This window comes from Pogona vitticeps, chromosome ZW-PAR (genome assembly GCF_051106095.1).
Source record: "Pogona vitticeps strain Pit_001003342236 chromosome ZW-PAR, PviZW2.1, whole genome shotgun sequence".
In the NCBI taxonomy this organism is placed as follows: domain Eukaryota; kingdom Metazoa; phylum Chordata; class Lepidosauria; order Squamata; family Agamidae; genus Pogona; species Pogona vitticeps.
Genome location: NC_135800.1, coordinates 9,955,163 through 9,968,235, shown reverse-complemented (window position 1 = coordinate 9,968,235; position 13,073 = coordinate 9,955,163). Strand labels below are relative to the sequence as shown.

Genomic DNA, 13,073 nt, shown 5'->3' with positions numbered 1-13,073 from the left:
CACACAGCTTTGTTCAATTCAGAAAAGCATGTGACAGTCACGGCATTGTTTCCTGGGAAGTATTTCAAGAAAGTGGAGGAGCGAGGGATGAAACCCATCACGTGATTGTGGAGAGGCTGTTCAGAAGTGGTTTGTGTAGGACCACTGATTTTAGAAAGAGGGGTTCTGAATGAACTTTCCACCAGAGGCGAGAAGTTATTTTTTTGTCCCCCCTGGACTGTTGTCAGAGGTGGCCATTATTTTTATCCACTGGCGGTTTGCTTCCCACGACAGCCCCCGGGGGCTTTTTACAGGAGTGGTATGGATGGTGTCTTCCCTTTGATTTTCCCTGGAGTATTGAATTATTTAAAGTTCGTGTGGAAGACGGTGACGGGGAGGGGAGGAAGGCTTGTAGAAGGAAAGGTATTCCCACCCTCCTCGTAATTATATAGAAAAGGAGTGCAAATCGTGACGGGTTCAAAGTCGTCGTCGGAGGCCGAAAGTTGGGAAAAGTGCTTGGGTGGATCTTTTCCGACGTTCTCCCATGGCATGGAACATGGGAATACTTAACCCAAATCTGTCTCTTTTAATTATTTTCCTCTGGACAGATAAAAGCTTCCTATAGGTTCCTGTAGAATATTTGCTCTTTCAAGCGTTCCGCTGTGACTTTGATACTAAGCGATTAAAGCATGCGAGGGGGGAAGGACGCAGCCCCAACCTTTAACTCCCCATTCATGGGCCCCTGACTGCAGCTTTGATTGTTGACCTAAATTCCCCTTTCATAACTAAGTCCTGTCACCTTTGCTTGTGTTCTCTCAGCAAGCTGGGCAGTGACAACGTCCAGAAGTTATGGGGAATTGTTATTTTTCTTGTCTTTCCCCCCCCCAACTTTGGCTTTTCCTTCCTGAGAACCCGACCGGCACCCCTCAACCCCTATCTGTTCGAAGTCCAACCCTCCCTGTGGCCACCCATGCTTCTTCCACCCGCGCCGTGGTCTTTTTGAAGTGTGGCTTCATGGCACAGTGAATCCTTTAACAGAATCCTAGTCCGTTCATCATTTTTCCTGAGGTAGACTGTCTGTCTGTATCCAGAGAGGTGGTGTGTTGAACATCCGTTGAGTTCCAGAAGATGCCTTTGCCTCCAGCACAAGAATAAGGCAAGGAGCATTTTTTCCCCCTCGTTGAAACTTCCACAAGCTGCACACAAAAAAGTGCCACTGTGAAAAGCTAGCTTTTCTGAACGTTTATTTACCCGTATTTTTCTGTGTGTACGGCACCTCCATGTATAAGACGCTCCCCACTTTTCTAATCCAAAATTAAGAAATATAAGTGGAGCTTAGCAAGTGTAGGGGGAAAGGATCAAATCGCTGCAGAATCACTTTGATCCCTGCTTTCCTCTCCACTTGTTTTTGTTCTCTCCTCAGTTTAATTCCGTGTATAAGACAAACTTCAATTTTTAGTCTAAAAAGATTTTCAACAAGAGTATAGTCTTATACGCGGAAAAATACTGTATTTATTTTAAATATTTTTTACCCTGCCTTTTTTAAAATAAAAGGACCCAAGGTGGCTCACATCTTTAAAAGACAATATTTAAAGTTAAACACAGTAAGTATACAAATACTAGAAAGGGTCAAATAACACACTAGAAAATAGTAAACAAAAGCAACACTCAAAAAAAAAAACCCAGTAAGGCACAACAATCCATAAAACAAAGCAAAAGAAAATAATTCAGGCAGGCAGCCCCAGAGGGAAAGCTTTCCTGGAGAGAAAGGTTTTTGTCTGCTTTCAGAAGGACAGCTGAGAGGGGGCCAGTCTGGCCTCCAGTGGGAGGGAGTTCCAGAGTCCGGGAGCAGCCATAGAGAAGGTTTTCTCCCATGTCCCCATCAGATGCACACACACATTACAAGCAGCAAAGGACAACAACGTAGATGGAATAAGATGCAGTCACCCTTCTGGAAAGTCCAGTATCCCGCCCGCTCTGACGGTGAAAGGACAAATAATCTTAACCCACTGTTACCGGGTTGGAAGACGGTGTGGCCTTAGCCTCTCTCCTCTAGCTTGAATTTCGATAGCTTTCCCTGTGCCTCCTAAGTATGATTCGCCTTGTCCTGGGTCTCAATGCCAGCCCAAACCAACATGGTTCTTCCCCCACCTATGCCCATCCATTCACTTCTAATGACCAGGAATGGCTGTGGTCAGCTCAGACCTGGTTTGGAGAAGTTGTTTTGAAGATAAAAACACCCTGGTGTGCTCACGGGACAAAAGGCCTGCCTCACTCTGGCCTCTCCTGCCCAAAGATAGAAAAGGAAGAGGCCCGTGCGAAATAACGGCATCGAGAAGGAAGGAAGGATTCGCATTTTTTGCAAGAAAACGGTTCGTTTTTGTACACTAGGGCTTGGTTTGGAGTAACAGGTGCAGAAAAGAGGCATGAAATGGGACCATTTGATCACCTATATTGTATCAATGGGGTCATGATGATGATGATGATCTTAGAACTGCAGAGCTGGAAGGGACCCTTTGGGTCCTTGAGTCCTGCCCCTATTCCCCCGTTGTGCCTCCTCAAACTCCCAACCTCTGGCTCTGCAGATAGAGATCTAAACCATGGAGATCTAAACCATGGAGGTTATGGCAAACAGTTAGTAGAAACTACAGTGGTGCCTCGCTTAACGGTGATAATCCATTAAGTGAAAACGTCATAAAGCGAAAATAAAAAGCCCATTGAAACGCATTGAAAACCGTTCAATGCATTCCAGTGGGCTAAAAACTCACCGTCCAGCGAGGATCCTCCATACTGCGGCCATTTTTGGTGCCTTTATAGCGAGGAATCCGTCCCTAAACACAGTGGGGAGCCATTTTAATTACCCAGCAGCCATTTTGAAACCGCCGATCGTGTTTGTGTTTAGTCGTTTAGTCGTGTCCGACTCTTCGTGACCCCATGGACCAGAGCACGCCAGGCCCTCCTGTCTTCTACTGCCTCCCGGAGTTGTGTCAGGTTCATGTTGGTTGCTTCGCAGACACTGTCCAGCCATCTCATCCTTGGTCGTCCCCTTCTCCTCTTGCCATCACACCTTCCTAACATCAAGGTTTTTTCCAAGGACTCTTTTCTTCTCATGAGATGGCCAAAGTACTGGAGCCTCAGCTTCAGGATCTGTCCTTCAAGTGAGCATTCAGGGTTGATTTCCTTTAGAACTGATAGGTTTGTTCTCCTTGCAGTCCAGGGGATTCTCAAGAGCCTCCTCCAGCACCACAATTCAAAGGCATCAATTCTTCGGCGGTCTGCTTTCTTTATGGTCCAGCTCTCACTTCCATACATCATGACAGGAAAAACCATAGCTTTGACCATTCGGACTTTTGTTGGCAAGGTGATGTCTCTGCTTTTCAAGATGCTGTCAAGATTTGTCATCGCTTTCCTCCCAAGAAGAAGGCGCCTTTTAATTTCAGGGCTGCTGTCTCCATCTGCAGTGATCATGGAGCCCAGGGAGATAAAATTTGACACTGCCTCCATATCTTCCCCTTCTATTTCCCAGGAGGTGATGGGACCAGTGGCCATGATCTTAGTTTTTTTGATGTTGAGTTTCAGACCGTTTTTTGCACTCTCCTCTTTCACTCTCATTACAAGGTTCTTTAATTCCTCCTCACTTTCTGCCATCAGAGTGGTATCATCTGCATATCGGAGGTTGTTGATATTTCTTCCGGCAATCTTAATTCCGGCTTGGGTTTCTTCCAGTCCAGCCTTCCGCATGATGTATTCTGCATATAAGTTAAATAAGCTGGGGGACAATATACAGCCTTGCCGTACTCCTTTCCCAATTTTGAACCACTCAGTTGTTCCATGACCAGTTCTAACTGTTGCTTCCTGTCCCACATATAGGTTTCTCAGGAGATGGATAAGGTGGTCAGGCACTCCCATTTCTTTAAGAACTTGCCATAGTTTGCTGTGGTCCACACAGTCAAAGGCTTTCGCATAGTCAATGAAGCAGAAGTAGATATTTTTCTGGAACTCTCTGGCTTTCTCCATAATCCAGCGCAAGTTAGCAATTTGGTCTCGAGTTCCTCTGCCTCTTCGGAATCCAGCTTGTACTTCTGGGAGTTCTCGGTCCACATACTGCTGAAGCCTACCTTGCAGGATTTTGAGCATAACCTTGCTAGCGTGTGAAATGAGTGCAATTGTACGGTAGTTGGAGCATTCTTTGGCACTGCCTTTCTTTGGGATTGGGATGTAGACTGATCTTTTCCAATCCTCTGGCCACTGTTGAGTTTTCCAAACTTGCTGGCATATTGAATGTAGCACCTTAACAGCATCATCTTTCAAGATTTTAAATAGTTCAACTGGAATGCCATCACCTCCACTGGCCTTGTTGTTAGCCAGGCTTTCTAAGGCCCACTTGACTTCGCTCTCCAGGATGTCTGGCTCAAGGTCAGCAACTACATTGTCTGGGTTGTCCGGGATATCCAAATCTTTCTGATATAATTCCTCTGTGTATTCTTGCCACCTCTTCTTGACGTCTTCTGCTTCTGTTAGGTCCCTCCCATTTTTGTCTTTTATCATGTTCATCTTTGCGCAAAATGTTCCTCTAATATGTCCAATTTTCCTGAACAGATCTCTGGTCTTTCCTTTTCTGTTATCTTCCTCTATTTCTTTGCATTGTTCATTTAAGAAGGCCCTCTTGTCTCTCCTTGCTATTCTTTGGAAGTCTGCATTCAAGTTTCTGTAACTTTCCCTATCTCCCTTGCATTTTGCTTCCCTTCTCCTCTCTGCTATTTCTAAGGCCTCGTTGGACAGCCACTTTGCTTTCTTGCATTTCCTTTTCTTTGGGATGGTTTTCGTTGCTGCCTCCTGGACAATGTTACGAGCCTCTATCCAAAGTTCTTCAGGCACTCTGTCCACCAAATCTAGTTCCTTAAATCTGTTCTTTACTTCCACTGTGTATTCATAAGGCATTTGGTTTAGATTATACCTGAGTGGCCCAGTGGTTTTTCCTAATCTCTTCAGTCTAAGCTTGAATTTTGCTATGAGAAGCTGATGATCAGAACCGCAGTCAGCTCCAGGTCTTGTTTTTGCTGACTGTATAGAGCTTCTCCATCTTTGGCTGCAGAGAATATAATCAATCTGATTTCGATATTGCCCATCTGGTGATTTCCATGTATAGAGTCGCCTCTTGTGTTGTTGGAAAAGAGTGTTTGTGATGACCAGCTTATTCTCTTGACAAAACTCTATTAGCCTTTGTCCTGCTTCGTTCTGAACTCCAAGGCCAAACTTCCCTGTTGTTCCTTTTATCTCTTGGCTCCCTACTTTAGCATTCCAGTCCCCTAGAATGAGAAGAACATCTTTCTTTGGTGTCAGTTCTAGAAGTTGTTGTAAATCTTCATAGAATTGTTCAATTTCAGTCTCCTCAGCAATGCTGGTTGGTGCATAAACTTGGATTATTGTGATGTTGAATGGTCTGCCTTGGATTCGTATTGACATCATTCTATCATTTTTGAGATTGTATCCCATTACCGCTTTTCCCACTCTTTTGTTGACTATGAGAGCTACTCCATTCCTTCTACGGGATTCTTGCCCACAATAGTAGATATGATAATCATCTGAGCTGAATTCGCCCATTCCTGTCCATTTTAGTTCACTGATGCCCAGGATGTCGATGTTTATTCTTGCCATCTCCTGTTTCACCACCTCCAGCTTCCCAACGTTCATAGATCTTACATTCCAGGTTCCTATGCAGTATTTTTCTTTGCAGCATTGGATTTTCCTTTCACTTCCAGGCACGTCCACAGCTGAGCGTCCTTTCGGCTTTGGCCCAACCACTTCATTAGCTCTGGAGCTACTTGTACTTGTCCTCCACTCTTCCTCAGTAGCATGTTGGACGCCTTCCGACCTGAGGGGCCCATCTTCCAGCGTCATATCTTTTAGCCTTTTGTTTCTGATCATGGGGCGTTCTTGGCAAAGATACTGGAGTGGCTTGCCATTTCCTACTCCAGGTGGATTGCGTTTAGTCGGAACTCTCCACTATGTCCTGTCCGTCTTGGGTGTCCCTGCACGGCATAGCCCATAGCTTCTCTGAGTTACTCAAGCCCCTTCACCACGACAAGGCAGCAATCCATGAAGGGGGAAACCGCCGATCAGCTGTTAACAAAAAACTGTTTTGCGAAGAATCTGTTCCTGAAGCAGGGAACCGATCATCACAAAGCGAAAAAACCCTATTTAGACCATCGTTTTGCGATCGCAAAAGCGATCACAAAAACGTCATTGTGAAGCGGATTTGTCGTAATGCGGGGTAATCGTAAAGCGGGGCACAACTGTATGTTCAGGAGGGCATTTATGAAGCTGAGAGGGTTGGTCAACATAAGGCCCTTCAGATGTTGTTACAGAGGCAGATCCCCTCAACCTGCAAGTTGAGAAGGTTTGCCCACAGCGTTACCTTCTCCTTAGTGAATGCCACTGTTTTGTGATGTATGTATGTGTGGGAGAGAGGATAAAGAGATAGAAACTTGTTTGTGTATGGTCTTGTTTTTGTCGACTGGCCATCATGGTGAGCCCACCGCATCCGTATCACGTCCTTCGCCCCTCTGCATTTGTCCTGTAGCTCAATTCCCTTAAAGTAAAAGATGCAGAGTTGTGATGAAGGTCATTTTATGGGCCACATATTTTTAATGTACCCCTTCCGATGCCAGAAAAAGCAGCGGTGTCCTCCTCCAGAAGTGCTCATTCTTGCAGATGACCCCTTTGTGGACAAATTGCAAGTTCACGAGGTGATACTTGAGAGAAGAAAACCAGACAATGAACCATCTAGGACAGTGGTTCCCAGTCTTGAGTTTTAGTCCAGGAACACCTGTAAGGTGTTCCTGGACTAAAACTCCCACAAGCCTTCACCAGTAGCTGTTCTGGCCAGGATTTCTGGGAGTTGTAGTCCAAGAACATCTGAGGACCCAAGATGGGGAGCCAATGGGCTTGATGGACCCCCAAACTGGATGGACAGATCAAATTCTGATTAGCCATGTTTTAACAAGTCCTCGGCTCACAAGAAAGTCACCCAATTGCTCTCTGAGATGCGGAACACCCCTTCTTCCCTCAGCTGTGCAGTGTGTTATGACACGGTACAGCTGTGAGGAGAACAGATGACCCGACTGTACAAGATTTAGAAAGTTAAGATTTAATAAGCTGTGAGCTCCAGCACCACCAGTATTCGCAAAGAATTCTAGGAATTGTGATTTTTTTTTTGTCAGGGACGCTGAGAAATGGCTAGAGGCAAAAAAAAAAAATAAATAAAAAAAATCCCTTTGGCGAAGATTTGATCCAAACGAATGACGTCAAGCTGACAGTTCACACAAAGTTAATGAGGTTTCTTGGCGCAATTTCACCGCTAAGAAATTATGAAGAAGCTCTTGCTCGCTCCCCTGTTCTGGACCAAGAATGGGAGTCCCATTTACGTCATGGGCTTAGAACAGCTCTTGACCTTTACTGAGATACGGCAGTCTTTCCCCTTTATTCATGGCCACTTACACACAAGAATGTCTAGTGCCTCTTGGTCCTGTGCCAGTTGGTTTATTGTTTGAAAAAAAAAATCACTCTCTTCCTAATTAGACTCAATGGAATAATCTTTTCATGCTGTCATCACCCATATTTACTTGTCTTTTCTCTTTCTTCTTGGGGGTGTGTGACACGTAGGATTGTATGACAAGTGTTCGTACACAACTCTTGACCGAGGATGGGTCCTGGGGATCAACAACGTGAGCGATCAGGGCAACCGAGACCCCCGCTATTTCTTCTCTTTGAAGACCGATCGGGCCCGGAAGGTCACAACGATCACGGATCATCGTAGCTACCTCCCGAATCAGTGGGTTCACCTTGCCATCAGTTACGACGGGCACTGGATGAAGCTCTATGTCAACGGCGCCCAGGTGGCCACCAGCGGGGAACAAGTGGGGAGTATCTTTAGCCCCTTGACCTTAAAGTGTAAAGTGCTGATGCTAGGAGGAAATGCTCTCAACCAGAATTACAGAGGCTACGTAGAACATTTCAGTCTTTGGAGAACAGCCCGGTCTCAGAAGGATATCCTGTCGGACATGGGCCTGGTGACTCAAGGGGAAGATGCTCCTCTACCTCAGCTCATTTTTCAGGAGACTTTACTGAATGTGAAAAGCATCTGGTCCCCCATGAAAGACAACCCGAGTCTTCCTCAAATTGAATTCATTTCTCATCCTGGCTATACGCTGGACACCAGCCTCGATCCTCCTCCATGTGGGCAAACCGTCTGCGACAACGTGGAGGTCATCGCCAGCTATAACCAACTCTCGAGCTTCCGCCATCCGAAGGCCGTCCGCTACCGGGTGGTGAACATCTACGACGACCACCACCAGAACCCCACCGTCAGCCTCCAGCAGATCGAGTACCAGCACCAGCAACTCAACGATGCTTTCAGACCATACAACATCACCTGGGAACTGGAGGTGCTGGACGTCAGGAACTCTTCCCTGCGGCACCGCCTGGTCCTCGCCAACTGCGAAATCAGCAAGATTGGAGACGAGAACTGTGACCCGGAGTGCAACCATACCTTGACGGGGTACGACGGCGGAGATTGCCGTCACGTGCGCCATTCCTCGTTCAACAAGAAGAAGCAGAACGGTGTGTGTGATATGGATTGTAACTACGAGAGGTACAACTTTGACGGTGGGGATTGCTGCAACCCGCAGATAACCGATGTTACCAAGACGTGCTTCGATCCAGATTCTCCCCACAGGTAGGTGTGTTCTTTGGCCAGTTAAGGTCCTTGTAACTCTAACCAGCCTGTCCATGCTCTTACCCTTCCTGTTTCACCCCACAGACCCTAACCCCAAATCCTCTCCCCTTTAATTTTAGTTGAGGAGTTCCTTCTCGTTCTGAGTCTCACAGAACTGAGATCTGGAACGGAACAAGGGATGTTGCCGTACCGAGCCAGGTTCAAGGCGCTGGTTCTTACCTATAAAGCCCTTCACGATTTGGGACCTTGATACTTGTTGGAGCATCTTTTCCTAAAAACGTCCACCTGTACCACCCACTCCTTTCAGGCCATGTTCCTCTGGGTTGCCACACCAATGGAGGCCAGGAAGTCCTTGGCCAGAAACAGGACCTTCTCGGTTGTGGGCCTCTCCTTTCTGGAAAGGGCTCCCAGTGAAGCTATGCTTGGCCTCCTTTCCCACAACCTTCAAGGGGATGCTCAAAACCAGGCTGTTTTTTTGAGAGCATTCTCTCTTCATATACCATATTTTTCCGTGTATAAGACACCCCCATGTATAAGACACCCCCCCCCCCCACTTTTCTAATCCAAAATTAAGAAATCTGAGTGGGGCTTAGCAAGTGGAGGGGGAAAGGGATCAAAGCGCTGCAGGATGGCTTTGATCCCTGCTTTCCCCTCCACTTGTTTTTGTTCTCTCCTCAGCTTACTTCCGTGTATAAGACGCCCCTCAATTTTTAGTCTAAAGATTTTAGACAAAAGTATAGTCTTATACACGGAAAAAATACGGTAATATCTTTAGATGGCCTGTTTGCTGTTGTGTGTTGTTGTTGTTATTATTGATTGATTGATTGATTGATTGATTGATTGATTGATTGATTGATTGATTGATTTGATTGATTTGATTGATTTGATTGATTTGATTTGATTTGATGGTTACTTTCTATGTAGTGTTTGTCTCTTATTGTATTTATGACTGGCTTTATTTATTGGGTGTTTGTTTCTTTCTGGATGTTAATTGTCCTGAGTAGAGATGGGGATATCTTAGTTTTGCTCATGTCTTCAGACATTTATACCCCTGCTGGTGGAGGCAGAAGAAAGGAAGGAGAGAGCATGAATGGCACTAGAAATTCAAAGCTTCTAGAATGGTCGTGGTTGAAACCAGTGGTTCTCAAACTGGGGTCCTCAGATCTTCTTGGACGGCAACTCCCAGAAATCCTGGCCAGCACGGTGAGTGGTGAAGGGTTCTGGGAATTGCAGTCCAAGAACACCTAGGGACCCCAGTTTGAGAACTACTGGTCTAAACCATGTTCATTATAGGACCTTAACAATGACTGGGTGGTGACTCAGTGGGTCTCGACTAGAGTAGACCTAATGACTCAGTGGCCAAATGGCACGTTGGTACTTCAGTAGATCCCATTGATTCAGTCCTTCTGTACTTGTTACCCTTGCGTGGCCTGCACTGTTGAACTTACTACCTTAGCCGAGGATTATAAGATTTTGTTTTCACCTGCTTCTCCCACACCTTCTGCCTTGCTCAAAGACGGTCTACAAATACTATCTCCTTTGTGTCCTGCGTCAAAAGGTTCCCCAGGGCGAGGGAATGTGGCTTTTTTAACGAGCCTTTTATGCCAGCAATAAACTAAATCAGAACATTACAAGTCAGACTGCAAAAGCAGGCGAGGTTTTACTGCTGGGGAATGATCCTTAGAGCACCGCATGGTGAAAGAGATTTGCATGCCGATATGGATTCGGAGAGCCTGTTTGGGTGGTTTCAAAGGCAGTCTGGTGTCGTCTTTTGCAATAACTGTCACATGGAAGTATATGTGTATTTATTAGTTCAGGTGCGTTTCAATGCAGCCTTGTAAATAAGGCTGCAAATGTTACTAGCCTACAAAATGTTTTACTTGTCTTCTGGGAGGTGGCAGAGAAAGGATGTACCTCTTGTCCTCCACAGGCGGCTGCATTTCTGCACTGGATTTGAAGCTTAGGGTTCTCTCTTCCAACCCCTGATGGGTCCTGACCCTACCTAACGGACCATGACTGAGTTGACCTCTGGTCTTCTCTGTCCTGGTCTAGCTTGTACTACGGCGTGGCACTGTCTGTCTAGGAAACAGTGACTGTTAAGAAAGAGGTGAGCAACCCATCTGGTGCTTCTGATACTAAAGTAAAGCAGCTGATTTGCACAGAGCACCCAGGTTTGGCATAGGGGCGGATTATTTCCCACAAAGATGGAAACGTTCCTCCCCTTCCTTTGTTGGGGAGAAGAAGTTTCAGATTCCTCATGATGGCCTGTGATGGTGAGACAAAGCAAAGATTTACATCTGGGCATGGGAATTTTGGCATTTGTGGACTATAGCCTAGAGAAGTCTGCAGTAATTCCCCAGCTAGTTACAGAGCTACCCTGTATAAGAGACAGAGAGACTACCAGGCCCATAGTGCCTTGCATGTCACATAGGACTTAGTTAAGCCCAACCACTTCTACTGTTTCCATCATGCCCGAGAGAGCCAAGTGATGGCAGACACCTGAAAGGGCTGTTGTTTTTTTTTTGGCTAAAGCCCCCAAGAATCTGGCTGAGGGAATTCCTGTGGATGACTGAAGGCTGCAAGTCCATGAATACGGAAAATCCCTTTTCTCTGTGATGCCAAGGAGAGAAGACTTGGGAGGGAAGGGAACACAGAAGGTCTGCAGGTATCTTTGCATTGAACCAGTGAGCCCTGGCACCATCTGGGAAGGGAAGATGATGGACTCCTCGGCAGTTCACATTGAAAACTGAACTTTCTCTCTCCTCCAGTAAGCCTCACTCTGAGACTTTGTCTCCTAGTCTGGAAGCCCAGTGAAGCATAGCGGTTCCTTTAGACCTGTGCTTCCCAACCTTGGGTCCCCGGATGTTCTTAGACTTCCATTCCCAGAAGCCTTCACCCCTAGTTGTGCTGGATGGGAATACTGGGAGTTGTCGTCCAAGCACATCTGGTGAAACACTGCTTTAACCAGAGCTCAGTGAGTTGGCCGTTGTGGCTTTCTCCGTTCTTTTTTTTCTCCTCCCCAGTGCTGGCAGACATCTTCATGAGCTTCTCCTGTTTTTGACTCCCAACCAGAAAGTGGCTCAACCTCATGACGTCAAACCCAAGCTGACGTCCACGCCTCTTCGCTAGAGCAGGCTACGGCTTTCCGATCCCAACCGAGCGTCTGCGTTTTTTAAAATAGCATCGTAAGGCAGCTATTAATAGAGGACGTTGACCCAAAATATAGAACTGTTTTAACAGAAAGGGGAAACCTGCAGGACGGGCGCCAGGAAAGTTTCCACGTTGAAATTCTACCAAAAGATGTAGTAAAATTAACAGCACAGAAAAAAAAGAGGGTGGAATTTGCTTGGAGAGTGATATGATTCCACCCCCCTCTCCTTTCTCTGCTTTTGCTGTGCGTTATTGATGAGTCAGTGTCTTTACAGAATAAAATGCGGAAATGGTCGATGGGCCAAGAACCTTGAGGACATGGGCAGATCTGCCAGATACGATGGGGCTACGGAACTCCCCCATCAGTTCTAGCCCTAGCATAGGGAACGGTGAGGAATGAAGGGAGTGGCAGTTCAAGAACCTCCTGGAGGTCACATGTTCCCTACCCTGGATTTGTAGGAATGAGTCCTCTTGTGGGAATTCCAGGTAGAGTCGTGTTGCTTTGTGCTTTTGGACTACAACCCCCAGAATTCCCACTAGCTCAGCCAGTGACTATTAAAGACAGTATAGAGGCCATTGACAAGAATAGTTATGGAAACTGGCCAGTGCCAGGAGTTTTCTGGGTTGCCGAATGATCATCCTCTTTCCCCAAAGGGAGTGTAAAAGAGTTCAGTGGTGTAGGAATCAGGCTGCAGATTCCCCCCCCCCCCCCCCGTGCCTTTTGGACTGGATGGTTTCTAAGATCACCCTTCCAGCTTTGCAGTTCAAAGACTCAGATTAAGAAAGTCAAGGTGCAGGAAATCCGATTTAAGCAGAATAGCAGGAAAAACTTCCTAACTGTTAGAGCAGTATGGGGGTGAGTGCTCCAGCATTGGAGGCATTCAAGAAAAAACTGTACAAAACTCTGTCAGGTCTGCCTTGATTTAGATTTCTGCATCCTTTAAGGGTTTAGACTCAATGGCCTTAGAGTCGCCTTCCAACTCATTTATTCTGTGATTCTAATATGGCCCACTTAGCATTATAGCGTTCTACACCTAAACCTGTTATCAGGGCAGTTCAGGGCCTCTGACGATGCTTTCCTAAAACATACAGGTTGCTCCTAGGATTATACATATTTTGGAGCACACATTTCCATCCTAGCCCATTTTTGTATGCACGCTTGTTATTGCTGATATCTTGGGAATGGTCCCACCAAATGCCAACCTGC

At 46.2% G+C, this 13,073-nt stretch overlaps 1 protein-coding gene across 1 annotated transcript in view; it reads left to right on the top strand.

Annotated features, from left to right (window-relative positions):
- Window positions 1-13,073, top strand: part of PAPPA (pappalysin 1) — a 160,207-nt gene that overhangs the window by 18,305 nt on the left and 128,829 nt on the right. The window contains exon 2 of the mRNA XM_072985014.2: window positions 7,645-8,716. Within this exon, the coding sequence (XP_072841115.2) occupies window positions 7,645-8,716 (1,072 nt within the window). The remainder of the gene's footprint in view (window positions 1-7,644; window positions 8,717-13,073) is intronic.